Source organism: Rhyacophila brunnea, unplaced genomic scaffold (genome assembly GCF_057557595.1).
Source record: "Rhyacophila brunnea isolate RB1 unplaced genomic scaffold, BYU_Rbru_1.0 scaffold_2, whole genome shotgun sequence".
Taxonomy (NCBI): domain Eukaryota; kingdom Metazoa; phylum Arthropoda; class Insecta; order Trichoptera; family Rhyacophilidae; genus Rhyacophila; species Rhyacophila brunnea.
This window is the reverse complement of record NW_028232859.1, coordinates 11124358-11145120: the sequence shown is the minus strand read 5'-3', so window position 1 is coordinate 11145120 and position 20763 is coordinate 11124358. Positions and strand designations below refer to the sequence as shown.

Below are 20763 nucleotides of genomic sequence, written 5' to 3'. Positions count from 1 at the left end.
GATTATGCGCAATCCAGTCATCTCAATAGGTCCCCATACACGGTCTGTTTTAGTAACAGGTTGAACATGCCAGTTAACACGTAATGGCGGCCATACAGCTATCTTTGGTAGATATATCTGCTGCGCCAGGTTTAAACTGTCAGCGACCCCCCACTCCCGTGTTCTTGTAAAACTGTTGGAATTTCGACTCGACGAAAGTTTTCGTTTGACGTAAGCTGGCTGTGTCGTCAAGTAGAAGATACCGCGTGTACGGCTGCGGCTGGTGTTGCTTGTTGTTAAATATAAATTCATTTATTAATAATGTAATAATATGTACGCGGAGATCGCAAATATAAATTATTTATTTTTATGAGGGTAGAATGAAGTTATAATTATTTATGTTAACATATTATTTTATTCAATATATAAATGTTTCAATCTTAGAGAGCATTATAAATATTTAGCTGTTGACTAATAACTCGAGTAGGTTTTCAAATTTTATTTATTTTATGTAGTGAATATTACAAATTATTAATTCACGACATAAATTAATATACATAATCGTAAATGGCAATGTCGGTAAATCTAAATAAAATTTATGTATATTTAATAATAACATAGTAATTAATTATTAAATATAATTTTGTGGTAGGTATGTTTAAAAATTGTGTACTTATAAAATCAATATACATATAAATATTACCGTATTCTAATAATATGACCAAATAGATAAATAATGCTGACTCATGCCCATTTTAAAGGGAATAATTTATTCAAAATAAAAGAATCTGGATCATATTATATTCATACGATTATTATGATTTTCGGTTTCGGTGAATCGATAAAATACGCAACATTAGTGAAATCATGGTATTTTATGTCAATTTGTTTCTAATAAAAATAACTATAGTTATAATAATTAGCAAAGTAAAATTATTCGTGTATCAATATCGTTCAAGTATACCCTACTTCAAACCAATTTAAACACCAGGTACTCCTGTGTATCAATAGGTGGCCATATACGTACAGTTTTCGTAACAGGTTGAACATGGCACAGACAATAACTGTTCAATAACTGTACGTTAGTGGCCACACCACAGATCAGTTTAACTACCCCATTTAAATCTTTCGAACTGTCAACAGACGTGCCCATATACGTACAGTTATTGTCTGTGGCAGAGCAAGTGTCAAAAACTATGGAGGTTAGGTTCGCGGAGATATTACACAGGGGTATTGTTTCAATTAGTTTTAGGTAGAGTATACTTGAACGATATTGATGCATGAATAATTTGTTTTACTTTGAATTTATTATGGTTATAATTGTTTTTATTAGAAACAAATTGACATAAAATACACACCTATGACGTTGGTAAAATAAATCATGATTTCGGTAGTGGATTGTGTATTTTATCGATTCACCGAAACAATATTATTCACATTCGTGTAAATATAAAATATAATCTTTTCTTTTGAATAAATTATTCCCTGCTTAATGGTAATATTTATAAATGTATTGATTTTATATACAATAAATTTAAACATGCCACAAAATTATATTTACATCAATCATCAGTATAATAATTAATTACTATGATATTATTAATATATATACTTAAATTTTATTTAGATTTAGCGACATTGTCAGGTATATTAATTTATGTTGTGAACGTCTTAAATTAATAATATGTAATATTCACTACATACAATAAATAAAATTTGAGTACTGAGTTATTAGTCTATATTTTCACATAACTTAATATTTATAATGCTCTCTAAATATTTAACAATTATATTGTATAAAATAATATGTTTACAAAAATAACTATTACTTTGTTTTACTCTCGTAAAAATAAATAAAATATAATATTTGCGATCTCCGCGTACATAATATTATTACATTTTTAATAATAAATGAATTTGTATTTTATAACAAGCAACACTAGCCGCAGTTGTAACGTGCGGTATATTCTACTTTACGTTACCAACATCTAACGTCAAACGAGAACTTTCGGCTAGTTGAAATTCCAACAGTTTTACAAAAACACGGGAGTAGGGGGTCGCTGGCAGTTTGAACCTGGCACACATCTGGCAGGTCGAAAAGTGCCCATCTATGGGCGCAGCAGATTATCTACTAAAGATAACTGTATGGCCGCCATTACGTATTAACTGGCATGTTCAACCTCTTACGAAAACTGTACGTATATGGCCGCCTTGTCTCCGCGAACCTAACCTCCCCAGTTTGACGTTTGACCTGCCACAGACAATAACTGTACGTATATGGACACGTCTGTTGATAGTTTGACAGATTTAAATGGTCTAGTTTGAACTGATCTGTGGTGTGCCCACTAACGTACCATTATTGTCTGTGCCAGGTTCAATCTGCTACTCAAACTGTACGTGTATGGGCACCTAATGTCTATATAAAGCTGAAATGGCGGAGATGATAAGTTTATTTTTTCCGCCAGAGGTTAAACACTAATGTATTCTTTTTTACCACCCATAATTATATTCTTCACTTTGTCGGATGTGCTAAATATAGTTCATAAATATATTTTCAGGTTTTATATGTTTGTATGTTCACTCTGCAATTACGGTAATGAATTCATCCGACGTCTTGAACTGAAGTGGGTAGACTTGGTACACCTGATGCTGTTCAACCTCACTGCTTACAACTGCAAGAAGTATTACGACTTGGACTCCGTCATCATTCCCTACATCATGGACAACTGGCATGCTCTCCAATTACCTCAGAAGGTACTTTAACATTTACAGTAAAACCTTGTTAATAAGAACATGGATACAGTAAAACCTCGTTAATACGAATTCCACTAGACCGAAAATCGAAAATTAATTTGAATTACGAATTATGAAATGTATGGGGGAAAATATTAAAATTTTAAATTTTTTTTTTGATTTTCATCAATATCATTTACGATCATGGAAGAATACCTAGATCATAGTAGAAAAAAATATTGTGAAGTAAATTTTTTTTTTTAAATTTCCTTTGTAAATTGTAATGATTCTCACAATCCCACTAGTGCACAGGCTCCCAACCTTTTTCGGATGGCGACCACTTTTTATAAAAGCGATGTGACCCGCAACCCCGATGCAATTGAAAAAGGCATTTTTAATAAAGTAATTAAAAAAAAAAACCAAAGTAGTTTTTTTAGTATGATTTTATTTTAAATTATGTTTAATAATCAATTTAATGCGATGGTTGAAATTGTGTATCAGCAGCCTCAAAATTCGCGGGTGAGTTTTTGTTAACGCTAACCTCATGTCATTCTCAACATTTAATTAATTTCTTTCTTTTGTTTTTAAACGAAGAAGAGTTGAAAATCCACTCTCGCAGAGATAATATGTAGACACAAATGGAACTAAAACTCGAAAGGCAAGCTTCGTCACATTTGGGTATGAATGATACATACCACACCAGAATTGTGAGCAATTTTTCATTAAACAAGTTACGTGCTGAGGAATCATTCCGCAAATCCAAGAATTCATCTTGTAATTCATTGGGAATGCTGGCTACTTCAAGAGAAGCAGAAAATGGATTTCGTGTCAATGTAGTTTCTTCTTCTTTCAGCTCAGGGAAGTAACGCTGCAGTTCGTTTTCAAGGGATTCGAGATGCCCAGTAATCTCCTCTTTCAAATTTTCATTTATTTCACCTTCAGATTCATCTACCACGTTGCAGAGTTTCTCAAACATGGCAATGTTTCTAAGATTTTTTTTTTTTTGCAAGCTTGGATAAAAATGCCCCGAGATTATCGTGAAATGCGATAATATTCGTTTCTTTTCCCTGAAGTTTCAGGTTAAGCCTATTTTGCTGTTCTAATATATCTTCTAGATATGCTACTCTTTTCAACCAAGCTTTGTCGTTACAGTATACCAAAAGGTCATGTTTCCCTTACATTTCCAGGAACAACTTGATTTCATCTTTCAATTCAAAGACACGGTTCACAACATTTCTTAAAAAACTATTCAAACATCAAGACACCATTAAAAATAAATATTGCATATAGTGAATATTTTTTTTAGTTGACTATAAGTTGGCGACCCCACAGATAACCCGTCGTGATCCCCTACGGGGTCGCGACCCATAGGTTGGAAACCCGTGCACTAGTGAACATGTCACACACATGGCTATCGTGTACAAGTAGCCTAAATGCCGCTTATTTTTAAAAACTAATCTCATATGATATAAGTTGATATTTGTGACTTCATCCGAACAGTACTGAAGTTATATATTGAGCCACAAATAATATGCTGTTTTTTCATGTGAGAAAATGTAATCTTTCACAAAAATTCCACCTTAGAATACTGACTGAACAAGATTACCGCATCACATTTTTTATCTGTCAAATATCTTATTTATTTATATTGTAGATGCAAATGGCGACTCCAAGGGAGCGACGTGAATATATTCTGTCGGTTTTGACAAACCATCGCAATCGTTTCAAATGCGGTAAAGAAATTAAAAAGAGGGCCAACATTTGGGGCCTTAGAGCGAGAGCGCCACCGCCTCCCCCCTCCACACCCTTGGCGTTGACCCCTCGCGGACCACTCACCGAAAATGCCCTTGCCGCCAGATGGGCTACCACCGGAAGGATTGCCTTCATACCTGAGCCTGACAGGTATGACTTGGAGCAAAAATAATATCTCTACGGAAATATGTATTAATTTTTTGCTACTACACTTATCTCACAATTTATGCAGTGTAATGTTAACTCTACCTACCGCTGCCGCCAATGTACGTGTTATTGTAGTCGAGTATAACGAACCGTACATGCCACATTGGCGTGTTTGGACACAGGAACTTTGCCATACAAAATAAATTCTATATCCTATTTTAAATGTGCTAGTGAGTGTATTGGCAATTGACTCACGCCGCCCAATATTTGAATTTTCAAGGTCGGTCGTAAATAATTTCTAGTGGTGTTCGTGTGTTAGTAGACGATCATAAATACTCACCAGTAATTTTGTTTTATTTCATCACCCTAATAACGAAGAAATCATTGATGACGATATTGTACGATATCTATCACTTTATTGAAGAACTTTGCTCAGTCTTAGAACTGATGAACAGGGAAGGTGAAGGCGCCGATAATAATTAGGATATAATGTATATAATAAACCACATAAGATCAAAACAGTGTAAACCACGGATGAGTCTATAATACTTTTAGGGATGAATTCATTGGAATATCTCAAACTAATGAGATAGAAAATCATAATGGGTACATAATAATATGTACCTTTTATAATTGAATTGTTTTGGTATGTCCACTACAAAGTGACAGTAAGTATTGATATTGGCATTCATTCATCATCGCATGTTTTAAATCGCCAGCCCGAGTTCGCAGCAGGCACAGCAGAGAATGATCGTGTCAGCAGATGGTGAGTGGCTGTCGCTTATGATGGGGAAGAGATTCCAGTCCAGTTCCAATTCTTCCGACAACGAGAGTTTGGGCTCTGTCTCTCCGTCAGAGACAGTCCCCGGCCCTTCCTATGCCTACAAAACCAGCCGAATGTCTGATTTCGACAGCTCCTCTTCTCCATACTGCTTCAATGATGATGACCCCCTCGACTCAGAACCAGCCACTCCGCAGGCCCCTCCCCATAAAAGAAAAGAGCTACGGCTCTACGAGATGGACTACCAGGGTGGAGGCTTCGTCAAAAAGAGTGTTCCATTCCCCGAGCCATCCAAGAGGAAGAGAGCGAGCGAGGTCGTCAAGCTACGCTGCAAAAAGAGAAAGCTCAACCGGAAGGACAACGAGAGATTCGCCAGAACCAAAAAGCTCCTGAGGAACACCCTGGCCAAGCGGCAGAGGGCGGAGAGCGTAAAGAGTGTCTCATGCAAGGGCACCAACACCCCGCTCTCACAGGAGGGAGGAGCATTTGTCCTGCTCGACAGAAACATTTCCAAAGACATGAGCAGCACCTACCAGGTGACAATGAAAAGTCAAGAGATCCTCCTGCCTCCCACCCCCCCTACCCCGCCCAGTCCTCCCACCCCGCCCACTCCTCCCACCCCGCCCACTCCTTCCACACCGCCCACTCCTCCCACCCCACCTACTCCTCCCACCCCCCCCACTCCTCCCATCCCGCCAACGCCCCCGTCCTGTGCGTCTTCTTCCGGTGACACTCTCCCACGCTTTCAACTGTCTCAGGTTTCAGTCGATCCTGTCAATGATTGTAATCGCAAGGAGGCTAAAGATCGACCTGCTGAGAATCCGATGGTCCTGTGCAATCGGCTCCTCCAGGTGAAGTTGTCTCCTCTAAAGAGTAACTGTCTGCCTGCCTTCCGCCCCACTGCATCCGACGCCCGCCCCACCGCATCCGAGGCCCGCCCCACCACACCCGACGCCCGCCCCACCGCATCCGAGACCCACCCCACCACACCCGACACCCGCCCCACCACACCCGACGCCCGCCCCACCGCATCCGAGACCCGCCCCACCACACCCGACGCCCGCCCCACCGCATCCGACGCCCGCCCCACCGCATCTGACGCCCGCCCCTCCAAAGCTGCTATCAACCTGGAGATCTCCAAACTCTCCACCAAGAACATCATCGAGCACTCCAAGATAATGTCACTTCGGCACGACAGCGGCGCAGACGCCTACTCCACCCTCATCCGGAACCGAGAGCGCGACTCCTCAGGAGATGAGTCCTCCAGCCGGGGCACCCTGGACTCCATCATCCCTCCCCCGGTTAACTTCCGAGGCAGGAACAACCCCTTCCACTTACAGACAGACCGTGGCTCTGCCAGGGGTGCCGATTTTACCAAGTCTTTCAACGGCAAGGGCGGCAATTTCAAAAGGAACGAAGCCCTCTCCAATAGGACTTCTCAACCGAATGGTCCGAATGGCATTATCGCTCAGCCTATCAGACCATTGAAGAGGCAGTTGAGCGAGAAGGACATAATCATTGGCCCTGACGGAGTGGTCAAGAGAAGGCGCTACCGTCGACCCAGGAAAGCCGCCCAGGTAAATTTACCATTTCATATTTTTACCTGTGCACCATACTTTATTAGAAGCTACAATATATTATAGCTCCACGTGAATCAGCAGCATTTATACCTGTCAGGGAAGAGAGGTTTGATTTACGGTGCTATAGTTTTCTGATGACATCTCACTACAGTACTTTTTCAATGCAAATTTTAGGGTATGTATGTGTAAGAAGTTTTAGGGAAGGTTTCTTCAGCACCTATATTGTTATCACAACATGTCGACTGCTTAATCTGCAAACCGGTGTGAATAAAGCCATATCCGCCCCTTAGTTGCAGCATATGGACACCACGCGGCGCAAGATTCCCTGTCGCACGGCAGTCTTCTTGCTTCGTTCCAGGTCAAACCAGCATCCCTATTATCATCCTATCATCCATATTACTCCCTACTTCAATTATAGTTTGTCAATTTATGGCTACGGCCGTATGTTGTAGCTTAACCACTGGGGAATGCCAAAAGAAATGGCGTATTTCAAAAAAACACTACCTTATTCGGCTCTATATTACGACCGCTCACCCTGGATAAACGTCAGATTTCTTATGTCAATACTTGAACCGAAGGTCAAAATGGAGCTTTTATGGTATTTTCAAAGCATTAGCCTGAACATTAGATAATCTATTTATATAATTTTGAAGCCTTATTATCCTTTATATTTATTTTAAACATTTGATGACTGCATAAAGTATTTTTATTACATAAAATAGTGTTCTTTTAAACCTCTCGATTTAATATTTTAGAATATAGTAATATTTCAGTACATTCATGTGCAGTGGTGTTAAGATTTTTTAGGTTTATTATATTTAAACGCTTTTATAAAACCATTAGTAAAATTTATGTTGACATTATTATAGTGAAATATTTATGATAAAAAATTATATTTATAATCTCTGTGATCCCAAATTTGACAAGAATTAGGCATTTTATTATTCAAAAAATGGGCACGATTACCACATTTGAAGTTAATTCTAAAGATACTAATTATAAGCAATGTCTTTGACCATTGAAATGTGATAAAACATCCTATGAATAATAATTGTTTTATAATAATTATTGACCTAAGAATAAGGTATTTTTTTGAAATATGCCATTTCTATTGCCATTTCCCAGTGGTTAGGCTACAACATACGGCCGTAGCCATAAATTGACAAACTATAACTGAAGTAGGGAGTAAGATCATGTTAACGCGCGTCTTTGAACATGTACCGAACGGAAAAAAAAAAAATTTTAAGGATCGTGACGACTTTTTAATTTTGCCATCCTTTGAGCGACCAAGACTTTCCATCCTTCTCAATCTTCCGCTTCTCTCAGGGCAGAATGAATTGTACCCCAGTCAGCTCTTTCTCTTGGTCACTCCAGCATGCAGACGCTCTTCCTCTGCTTCGCCTTCCCTGGAGGCCACCCAAAACCACCAGTTCCATTTACAATATTGGAAATTTTGCACCTGTTGTGAAGGACAATAACGCATTTATTTATAGGTTTAAGGGGGAAGGTGTTCCATGTCAGCTATTTTCTGGTATTTTCAGAGGTTAAGCCTGAATAGTACGTAAGATTTGTAGAAAAACTATTTATATCATTATGAAGCTTATTCATCGTCAAATATTTATGTAAAATATTTGATAACTACATAAAGTATTTTTATGACGTAAAATAATATTCTTTGAAACCGTGAAACGTGATAATTGAGAACGAAGCCATATTTTTGTGACATTAATAGGCTGTGATGATGACAAATTTTTCCCTTAATTATTATCTCAAACGATTTATTATAGATAGTTGTAATGTTATAAAACATAATGTAGTAAAATATATTCAGTATAATTATAATATTTGCAGTTTCTATTGGTTCTAAATCTAATGGAAGCGAGTGGACATTTTGTTATTTAAATATGCTACAATTATAGACATACGAAATAATATAAAGCTACGTATCAGAAGGTTTATCATTAATCATTGAATAAATGATGAAATATCTTGTTAGTTATAAATTTGTAATACTAAATAGAGACCTTTTTAAAACAACTGTTTCCACGAAATATTCGACCATCTTGATATCCGCCAGACCCACCTGCGAATTGGTGTATGATGTATGGAATCTTTAGCTGGTATTATTTTAACTTTATATGACCAAAAAAATACGCCAACACACAAGTATTGTACAAAAATATGTTTATAAAAGTGAATGCTACAAATTGAACACAAAAATAGGCGAAACAAACACAAATTCGAACATATTATTCAAAAGGAAAACATATTTTGACATTTGAGGACAAAACAAAAAAAAATCTGAAGAAATTTGTATTTGCGTCAATTCTACGTTATGTCATACTAAATCATACATTATAATTTTTAACACTGTTGCAATCTATTTTGCCTAATATTGCAACATAGCAATCAGTTTTCTGTCCCTTTCTATAACTATCTCCCTCTACATTCAAAATAATTATGATTGTAGTAGGTATGTATTTTATAAATTGTGATAGATTTTATTTTATTTCAGTGACATATATCGGGTCGTCCAGTATTGCCATATCTACTAAAATATTATTGAATTGATATTTTAGTAAATAAGAGAATGAAGTTTTTCACCATTTGTATCTACTATTAGTTTTACTATTTTTATTTAATAAATAATACACATGAGGTTTTACGAATTTCACATTTGTTATTAAACATACTTACATAATTTAGAACACCCCAAACACATCGCGAAGTAAAAATATCTATATTTTTTACTTAGCCAAAATTATGAATCAACATAGGTTAGGTACCTACTGATGTTTATATTACAGAAAATTTAACTTTTACTAAATTATGAATTTGCGAGATTATAATAATACAGATGATTTTAAAGAATACTTTCATCAAATAACATAATAATGGATGCCTGTACTTACATAATATTTTCCAATGTAATTTTTTTTTTAAAAACTAACTTTAATTTCGAAAGTTTAGCCTGGCAATACTATGAACGTCATTTATTTCAGCGGGAATGCGAAATTTTCATCCTCGGTTTTTGACATAGGTACCTAACAATATTATCACAATTATTTATATCGATTGTACTTACAAAAAATGCCACGAACTCACTATCCGATGGCTGGAAGTTCCAAAAAAAGACGTAGGAGAAAAGATGGAAATATTAATACATTAAAAACACAAAGGTTTGAAATTATTATTTTATAATTTGACATAATTATACATAGTTGAAAAAACCACATTTCACAGAAAATTTTGGTTCACAATATTTATTTATCTTGCAAAAGGAAGTTTTGCGTATTACTTATTAATACACACAATTAAGTATAATGATCATTTGTACTTATATTATTTTTATATTATGTTTGTGCCATGTCTTATTCGAAATTAGTGTGTCTGTGACAAAAATTATAATCTGGTACAATAATTAATAGCAGCTATACATTTTGTTTTCTGTTAACTATCTACTAAACTAATATTTTTGAATGTATTATAGTATTGATATATTGCCGAAGACTATGCCTGAGCATGGAAATCCTCAAAGCATACTACCTGAACCAGAATTTCATCCCACATTTGAACACGAACACGAAGAATTTATTATAGAAAATGAAATTGAAGATTCAAGCCCTAAATTCCGTGTAGAAGGCCGTAGAATTATAGACTTTTCATATTTTTTCCAACAACTTCAATTAATTAGCCACCATGATTCTCCATTTAATTGTAATTTATCACATTTAGAAATTTTTGGGGAAAATCGGGATAACTTTAGTAGTACATTTTTTATTCAATGTAAACTTTGTGGTAAAAAATTAAAATTATATACCACTGAAATGAACAAAAACAAAATGAATCTGTGTGACGCATTTGTATCCAGTATAATCAGTATCGGCAGTGGATTTTCAAATCTGGAAGAAATGTGTTCAGCAATTGACGTACCATCGATTACAGCAAGAACATACAGAAAGAGTCAACAGAAGGTGTACGAGTGGTTTGAAGAAACCAAAAATAAGAGTATGGAAAACGCTGCGAAAGAAGAGCGACAACTTGCAATCGAAAATGGTGACGTCGATTCTTCTGGTATTCCCATGATATCAGTTGTTGCAGACGGCTGTTGGTCGAAACGTTCATACAGATGCAATTATTCCGCAGCATCTGGCGCTGCCACGATCATTGGTCAAAGAACCGGAAAGATTTTGTACATGTCAGTGAAAAATAAATATTGCGATTTGTGCGCCAAAGCTAAAAATAAAAATATCCCTGCTCAACAACATAAATGCTTTTTAAATTATACCGGTCCGTCAGGTGGAATGGAATCTACAGCAATATTAGAAGGCTTTAAAGAATCTATTAATACACATGGATTGATTTATTCAAAATTGATTGCTGATGGAGATTCCAGCACATACAAAAAAATTCTTGATTGTCACCCTTATCCGAATGTAACTGTCGAGAAAGTTGAATGTAAAAACCATTTAATTAGAAATTATTGTGGCAAAATAGAGGCATTAACCAAAGACACAAGATATCCCTTGAATGTAAGAAAAATCATTGCGTCAAGAAAAAGACGTCTGCGGAAAGCCGTCATAGGTGCAATCAAGTATAGAAAACTACAAGATAGTACTTTCGAAGAAAAGGTTATCGCTCTGAAAAAAGATTTATTTAATGGACCGCACCATGTTTTTGGAGACCATACTTCTTGTCTACCATATTTTTGTACAAATGAACCAAATACAGAGGACATGCTTGATGTAAATTATGTACCAGCATTAAAAGAATGCAGTCTATTTTCTCAATTAATGATATATAATTCTCGTTTGGTGCTAAATTCAAAAAGTTTAATTTATAATTTTTCTACTAATATTTCAGAATCTTTTAATAACATGATTGCAAAATTTGTAGGCGGCAAGAGAATTAACTACTCTCAAAGACAATCGTACATGGGACGATGTGCAGCGGCGGTAATCGCATTTAATACAAATAAGTTACATTGCACAATTCAAAAACAAGTTTATAAAAATAGCCCAAAAGCCTTCATAAATCGCTTAGAATCAAGAAGGTTGAAAATAAATAAAAAAAAAATAGGAAAATCTTGGCGAAAACCAATACATACTGTTCCTTTATCTAATCCAGATTATGGAGAGAGTTGCCAAAAACCTGATATGGACAAAAATCAATATCAATTGTTAAAAGAAACTTTTTTGAAAAAACTCAAACTGACAAACTATGAGAGGAGGGATATAGAAAGACGCACCGTATTACAATCTGAATGTGCAGAATGGCTAGAAAGGCGACGAAACCTTCTTACTGCCTCTGTTTTTGGTAAGGTGTGTAAGCGGCGAGAAAATACAAAATTTGGGCCTTTGGTAAAACGTTTATTATATAGCCAATCATTAGCCAACGTGAAAGCGGTAAAATATGGTAAAGAAAATGAATCAATAGCTTTACAACAGCTTAGTGTACAAGAACGGATTAAGATTGAGAGATGTGGATTGTTTATCGATGATGTGTATGATTTTATCGGTGCAACGCCAGATGGCATCAGCGATGATGATACAATTATTGAAATAAAATGTCCTTTCTCAGCTGCTGGAATAAGTGCAGATGAAGCTATTGTACAGAAAAAAATTAAATTTTGGAAAGTAGATAAAGACAGGAATATGGTAATAGATAAAAATCACGATTGGTACTTCCAGATTCAGGGGCAGCTTCATATTACTAAGAAAGATGTCTCTTTATTTGGAGTTTGGACGGGACATAATTTTCCTGTTAAAATAGAATTAATCAAAAAAGACGAGACATTTTGGATTGAAAAGATTGAAAAAAAGATATATCACTTTTATATGAATTGTCTACTGCCAGAAATAGTAGATCCCAGAACCAGTAGATCTATGAATATTAGAGAACCAGAAAGGCTGAATTTCTAAATTTTTATTTTAAATTTTATTATGCTTAATATATTTTCAACAAGTCTATATTACATCACTATTTTATAGTTCATCAAGATATATCTAATTTACTAATATAGTTTACTGTTACGAGACACCCAGAACGAGTGTAATTTTATGAAATTCAAAATAATATGTATACTTACATCTAAATAATGATACCTGATCTTGCTGGCGATTCCACTGCGCCATATTTTGTATAAGCATTCGTCTCTGCAGCCGTGAGTTTTGGTTCCGTGTAAAAAGTACATTTTGTTCTCAAGGTCAAAAACCAAATTGGTTGTGCCAATGGCTTATAACCATTCCTCATAAATGATTATAACTGATATCACCTCATGATCAGTGCCACGCACGAGTTAACTCGCGGGATCTTTTAAACGTCATAACTTCTGAATGAACTGTTTGTGTATATTTTCTTAACAATATTTATCATTTTAGTGTGAAAATATTCACGTTAAACATGTTGATTTGGTAAATTTTCACAAATATTTATCATTCTATTCTTATTTCATATTTTTTAAGGGATTCATTTTATTCCAAAAATAACTGACCTACAAGTACCCACCTGGTAAAAATTGAATTTGGATTGGATGGAATTTCCTAGTAGATGTTCCAACTAAACAACATGACGCTTTCTATATATTATTTACTGTTAGTTTTGAAATTATTGTATTTGAAATAAATAATGTATCAATAATACACATAGAAATCAATAGATATATAAAATAGATATCACAGTTTAAAAATCAGAAAGATCAATGCATATTACCATTGTTTATGTTACAATATAAAACAACATTTATCATTGAACGTAGGTACCAAGAAAAATAGACTTCATTAAAATGTGTCAATATAGTATATACCCGATATAATTATATAAATTATTATATTGTTAATTACTCTGTGGGGTCCATATATACTGCTTCAATTGTAATTTAATTTTACAGTATAATTATTTATGTTAAGTACTTGATTTACTTATTATATGTACAAATGTAATATACTTACCTACTTATTAGGATATATCTTGGTGAATTTTAAAATAAGAGGAAATTAAATGGAGGTCATCGTGTCTAACTAGATGTCTAACTAGACGTTGTTAAGTCTTATATAAATATTTATACATTATTAAATTGTTTTTCTGTTTTTTATTGATGTAAAGACATGGCATGTATTCAAAGTAATAACAAATTAGCTGTGTACTATTTATTTAACTTATATTAAAACCCCAAGATTGATTTCGTCTTACGACATATTTTATTCTTCTAAGTTTTACTATGACATTGTAATATGAACCATGGATATAGTATAGTACTTAAAAAAATCAAAACTGGTAATATATTATTTCAATATTTAATAGTCAATTTTCATTTGAAGTCAGCATTTAATTACTGGTATAACACATAATTATTAACTGATATCTACAACTTCAGATGGACAAATTAATTGATATATCATATTATCAGTTTTCATTTCCTTTCAACAATGTATTCATTCTAGCAGCTATTTTAAATATCTTACTAGTTTTTATGTCATGGCACCTTACAAAGGCTCCGAGCAACCGTATACTGAGCTTCGAGAACAGATGTTTACGACGGATACTGGGTGTGCGGTAATTTTAGAAGTAACGGGAGATAAAAGAACGCACCAAATAGCCTCGCATCACGTTGAGAGTGAATACGCAACTTTGTACCTGGCCCGGCCACGTGCTGCGAGTGCCTGAAGAGAATCCCAATCTGGTTTGCCTGTTCTTCAAGCCAACCGGATTCCGGCGTCCTGGATGGCCGCTAAATACTATCTATATAGCATATCTGGCGGAGTTACGGGCTGCTAGTATGACCTGGAACGATGCAAAAAAACTAGAGTGACAGAGATTCTTGGAGGCGCCGCATTGTATCCATATGCTGCAACTAAGATGCAGATATAGCCGAAGAGAAGAATTAATATACAGCATCTAGAAAACTTAAAGTCTTTGAAATGGTGTTAGAAAGACAATGTTTCTAATATCAAAGTGATATTGAGGATGAAAAAGAAAAGACTTGGAGAGTAAGCTCTACCAAATGACATACCTGATATGATACAAGTAACTGATATGCAAAATTATATTATATTTTAGAATATTATGAATCAATTTAGCAACTTTTATATCATTATCGATAATAAATTTAGTGCAAAAATGTAATTATAAAATTGTTTTATTTTTTAAATATGTATGCGAGATAGACATAGCTATAGGTTACAAACATTAGTCACTTTATATTTACCTTTTGTAATTGTACTATTAAATCTATAAAATGGGTATATATGCTTGATGGTCTACGTCATAAATAATATTATATGAATCACGCCATGTTCGGATCGTACGCCGAAAGTTGGATTTATTTCATTATTAATTAAAAGATTTATTTCATTCCATCTTATTCATATGAAACCGTCGACAAGCAAAGATCTCGGTAGACATTTTCTCCATCTGCAAAAAACATAACATATGAACTGTTAATAGTGTGATTTTTAATCTTTTATAGTGTGCGACTGTTTGAAGAATGGTAATTAAAACGGATTAGTGATAATACAAAGCATCAAAAAAGATTGATTAACTAAAATAAAGTAATCAGGTAGGTAACATGTTTAATAACAACTAGAACGCCTTAGATTATATCAAACAAATAAATATGAAATCACAGGCATTCTCGCAATAACCTCTAAACTAACCACGCAACTAATGTAGACTAAGAAAACAATAAATTAACACTTGAATAATATATGCAAAACACACAGAATACTACTACAGTAATAAATAACATAATATTGTACTTACAGATAGTGTTTCTTATTCCTGATATAAAACACAATTCCTTCGTTAGGTATCTTGCAATTTGCTATCAACATAATCTGACAGCAGAGAGTTTTTTCTATTAGTCTATGGCCAAAAATACGGATTTACTTGGCCGGCTAAAAAAAAGATTTTAATATAGCAAGAACATTTTGAATATGCGACAAATAAATAAAAGTATATATAATATAGTTGTTAAAAAAATCTGTGTACATTATAAAATATATTTAATATTATAAATACATATATTTTTTAAATTCATGTTATAATTTGTAAACGACGAAGCACGTCAGCTAATACGCATAGTAAATGTTTAAACTTTGGTAATCAAATTCGAATGTGACAGAAAGAGAAAGAAAAACTTTTTAATCATATTAGCATGCGTAAAAGAGATGTAACATAATATCACTTTCACTTTAAAAATCATACCTAGTATTCAATGTCATAGTTCAACTTTAAATGAAAAAACAGAAACTCTAGGTAAGCATGTGTGCCCTTAAGAGTTCCAAATTTTGTGTGAGTTTATAACAAAATGTCTTCATAATCTAATTTTTGTCAAAAGTGCAGTTGGCTGGTTTGCAGATTAAACAGTCGATGTGTCAGTAATAAATTATATTTCTACATATATTTTTTTTTCGACCATGTCCGATTCTAATAAGATCATTTATGGCCTCTACAGAGTAGAGGTTTGTATTAACAGATTTTGGTTTTACGAGAAATGGATGCCACTTGCTCTATCTATTAGGTCCATACCCTGACTCATACACAAATTGAAAAACTATATGTGTATATAGTTATATAATGACTTTATAGATATAGTATAAACTATACTATATCTATAAAGTCATTTTTTGTAATATTTTCAGAAATTTTTATAATGCGATATCAATCAAGTTAGAATGAATAATAATAGGTTATTACATTTATCTGAGAAAGAAGTCGGCAAAAGAATACTGCGTGCGTAATTTCAACATAGTATTTTTATCGGAATCTTCTCGTTTTTTTATTCGTAGGTCGTCGCTTGCAAGCAATGTTTTTTTGTCACATAAATTTTATTTATTGAACGTTCCCAGACTAGAGTGAACTGAAGTGTTTGTCACACATGATTTTGAAGTGTGTTTATATTTTTTATTGGTTCTCGCTTGCGCAGGGGCGTCTCGTATAGTTTACAGTTTTATATTTGAATAGACTGTTTTTGATGACAATACTTACTAGTATATTATGCCGATTCGGAACCTTACAAATATAATGTGAAATACTCTAATGAGTCAAATGAAAATTATTACGTATCGATTTATTATTTTTTCAGAAATCTTTTGATAATATGTACCGCACTGGGAATGAGTTGTTATGAGCCCGAAACTAATTTAGGAAATTTACGAGACGGCCGCTTATATTACATGTGTATTTGAAGGCAATTCATTTGGATCATATTTACAGTCATAACTATATGTATGGGCGATTACACTTTATAGCCACTTCTCCACATACCGCTATTTCATTACGATTCTGTGATAAGCCAGGATTACATATTGGAGATTGCTTTGTGAAATACTACACAATGAAGAATTATAAATAAACTAAAAATAAGTACAGTATATTCATTATAAATCTAATTTACAGAAATAATAAAAAAAAAATTTTTTTTTTACATTTTTTTCATCAATTAAATGTTTTATATTGAAATTATGCTTTTTACGGAAATAAGTCTCGAGTGAGTGGTATGTACCTATAAAAAAAATTTTGAGTAGAAAAGGTTAATCATGAAAAATATCTTATTATATTTTCCAGAATCCATCGGTAGCCAATGGCGCTTTCGAACGACAAAAATCTCTCCGTTCATCCCTGGGTCTCGAAGAAATTGCCAAATTAGAAGCAGCGGCACATGCGAACCACGCTCAGAACGGACGTTGCCTCCGCCAGAGACAAGAGAAGAACTACTCGGACGGCAGGCGGGGTTCTACAGCCAACCCGAACGCTAACTTTCAAATGCTCGCCGGCACTCTTAACTCTCCAGCTAATTCCAATTCCGCTCTGAATTGGAGCGGACCGAGAAGTCTGAATCTGTCGCCCCAGAAGATGAGCCCGTTCAAGAGCGGTAGCGGGGCGAGTGTAGGGGAAGCAGCTCAGGCGGATGCTATGAAGGATCTCAAGACTTCAGTGCGCAGTTACTTCGGCGCGGCCAACCGCATCTCTAGCGGGGAGAAGTTTTCTGTCTTGGCGAGACGCATCACCGACAGTGGCGGCCTGCACTACCTCATCGATTGGGAGGCGCACGCCTCCTAGCGTTTTAGAAACTATTTTTAAATAATTCTTATTCGTTCGTTTCGCGTATGAGTGGTGACACCCGATGACTGTTCCCAATTGATCAGCGAACAGCGGGAGTCCGTTTGAGTTTTCCAAAGTCTATTTGATTTTTCATTTTGGGGATTGCGGAATACAGGGAGAGAAATACATTATTAAATTTGATTCCGTTGACTGTTTTGTAGTAATATTGTTGTGTATGTTCGCTTGGAAGTGTCCTAATAATATTCTGTTGTCCGCTGATGATGTAATACGGTTAAATTATTGTGTATGGTTGTTTTACGGACTCTGTGAACGCAGTGTCGTAATGTACAAATGTTTTTATTGTTTAAAGCGGCGCATATGTCTTTCCTATGCGATTTCCATAGTCGGCATTGGATATAAAACGTTGGACCATCTTATATTAATATAATAATTGCACATAGACTAAATAGATAGCGTGTCAATCGAGAGTTGGAATTATTTTTATAAAGTGGGAGGATTGAAGAAATCTATCATTATGTCTAGTTAATTCTTTTCAAAATCCCACCTGTCTAATTTTGATGGTTTTGTTTTAAATGTGTATACATTATTATATAACATTTATTATAAAGCAAAAAGAATTCCACAAAAACTTCTCAAAATCTGGCTGCAGAAAAAAGAAGTTATTTCAAAAAACAACTGCCAACAACTTTGAATGGCTCTCCTCAAATGTGATACGCTTTGAGCTGTCCTTTTTTCAAACTGTCTGATGAATTATTAGTGATTATTATACACCCTTTGTTGATGAATAACCTCCGTGTTGTCATTTTCCAGAAGTAAAATTTCATATGCATTTATTTAAATTAACCTCTCTGTCAAATTGTATCTTGTATTGAAATAATACGTGGAAATGTGGTATCCCAGTATTTAATAAGGTGCGCATATCCAATTTCTCCGAGGTTGGGCGGGCTATAATTAATATATCGCTGGCGTTGACTATGTTTATTTTGTTCACAGTGCACGCGATTTTCATTGTGCACAATCCAATATTATAAATTATTTTGAATCAATACACTGTCTCGATCGGGGGATTATGGAAAGTCTTTACAAGCGCGAGAAATTGTTTTTAATATTACTGAATATTTAAAAGGGTTAGGTTAACGTGTCACTCGTTGTTTAGTAAACCAAAAGGCAATACATAATACTTCACATGCCTAATGAATTCATGTAGGTGAATTTTGTAAAGGAGCAATTCGCTGCGTGAAAAGTTATTCCTACATTTAGTAAATTACAGTCAGCCTCAAATGAAAGTGGCATATGTATTAGATTGCAATAATAAGGGTGCAATACGGGGGTTATAATGTGTTGCTCCACACATTCGCACTTGTCCAACATAAATGAACTGTACCGAAGTTGTAAACCTTATTAATATGTACTGTGGTATGTTTATAGTGTATTACATACAAGAATAAATTCCGGCACAAACTAATATAAAATTTATATTTGTCTTTCTTTCATTTCTGACAGTCTTCAAAATTTTCTGAATTTAGCCATATCTTGTATACGTTTAGTTGTAAACAATAATTTCTATTAACACGTAATGAAAAGTTATAAAAGGTTTTTGTTCCTAACTTTGCAGTGTTGTCGATGTAATAATACCTAATACTTTGTAAAAAGAATATTCACTAAACGTAATTATATTAATAGTAACTTGAATGTATATCCTAACTAATTTGTTAGTAATGCACTGAGACCGCTCGTTTTTATAATGGTCTCATTGTATCGACTGAATTTTAGAAATTATACAAATGTCACTCATCATTTCATTCTTAGCTAAGCTGTTTTTTTTTTAATAAATTAAGGTCAACTCTGATAATGTAACTTTCTCTATTTATTGTGTATGTAAGAAACATTATTTTACATTATCATCCTAATTGGTATTTATACTTGACCAAAAAACCTCCCGATCGTATCATCGGCGTTCAAGCAAAAGTCACCATCACCTGAAAAATAATTTTTACTCTTTGAAAGTTTATGGATTGGAACGCTGGGCCTTATCAAAAGAGATGAGAGGAAGCTGTTGAGAAGGTGGCACGTGGTGAGGAAGGTACGGCCATGATATATACAATCGTCATCTTACACACGAAAGTGAGGCAAACATTGGACTGACTGGAGTGCAGACATTTCCTGGAAGCGGCCAAGACCCACACTCAATTGTAGTGCCAATCATTAATATTCTTAAAACTTTAAAAATATATAAAAGGCATTAATATTTTTGCATGCTTTTTATAATATGATTGGTCAGCTTCAGTATTTTGCCTCATTTAGTGACCTTGACCTGTGAGAGTATTTTTTCTGAATCCATTGGCACATTAATTTAACTACTCCCATTTCTGCTGAATGACTTGCACAAAGTGCGGAGACAAGTACTCCTGCGGGGCAGTGTCGGACGCGTTTGGTCAGGTTCATAATTTTTTAAAATTAATTTTAATACTATCGCATTTGTTATAAAAGGAGAAAAAAATACTTTTACATCTCGCACTCATCAGAAATGACCACATATCCTTCGCTTTGCCACACTGTAGATAGCTAGTTAGGATATTATGAAATCAGTAAATGTCCCATGTTCTGTAAAACAGAACATTCGGCAAGGGCTTAAAAATATATCGTACCATTTACACATTCCATCATAATGTATAAAATAGTCACCTCAAGGAGGCAGTTATATGTAATATCCACCAATACTATAGC

General features: G+C 34.6%; 1 protein-coding gene and 1 long non-coding RNA gene across 2 annotated transcripts in view; one reads left to right on the top strand and one right to left on the bottom strand.

Moving 5' to 3' along the window:
- Pcl (polycomb protein Pcl) overlaps window positions 1–19504 on the top strand; it is a 31068-nt gene extending 11564 nt beyond the window's left edge. Inside the window, exons 7-10 of the mRNA XM_085946779.1 lie at window positions 2538–2733; window positions 4367–4614; window positions 5331–6969; window positions 17539–19504. Of these exons, the coding sequence (XP_085802905.1) occupies window positions 2538–2733; window positions 4367–4614; window positions 5331–6969; window positions 17539–18033 (2578 nt within the window). The 3' untranslated portion in view covers window positions 18034–19504. The remainder of the gene's footprint in view (window positions 1–2537; window positions 2734–4366; window positions 4615–5330; window positions 6970–17538) is intronic.
- LOC147071846 (uncharacterized) lies at window positions 14068–15818 on the bottom strand. Its single transcript, XR_015070607.1, has 3 exons — window positions 15733–15818; window positions 15179–15384; window positions 14068–14754 (listed from the first exon to the last, which is right to left on the bottom strand). It is a non-coding gene; the product is annotated as an uncharacterized LOC147071846 (long non-coding RNA).
- Window positions 19505–20763: the final 1259 nt, after the last annotated feature.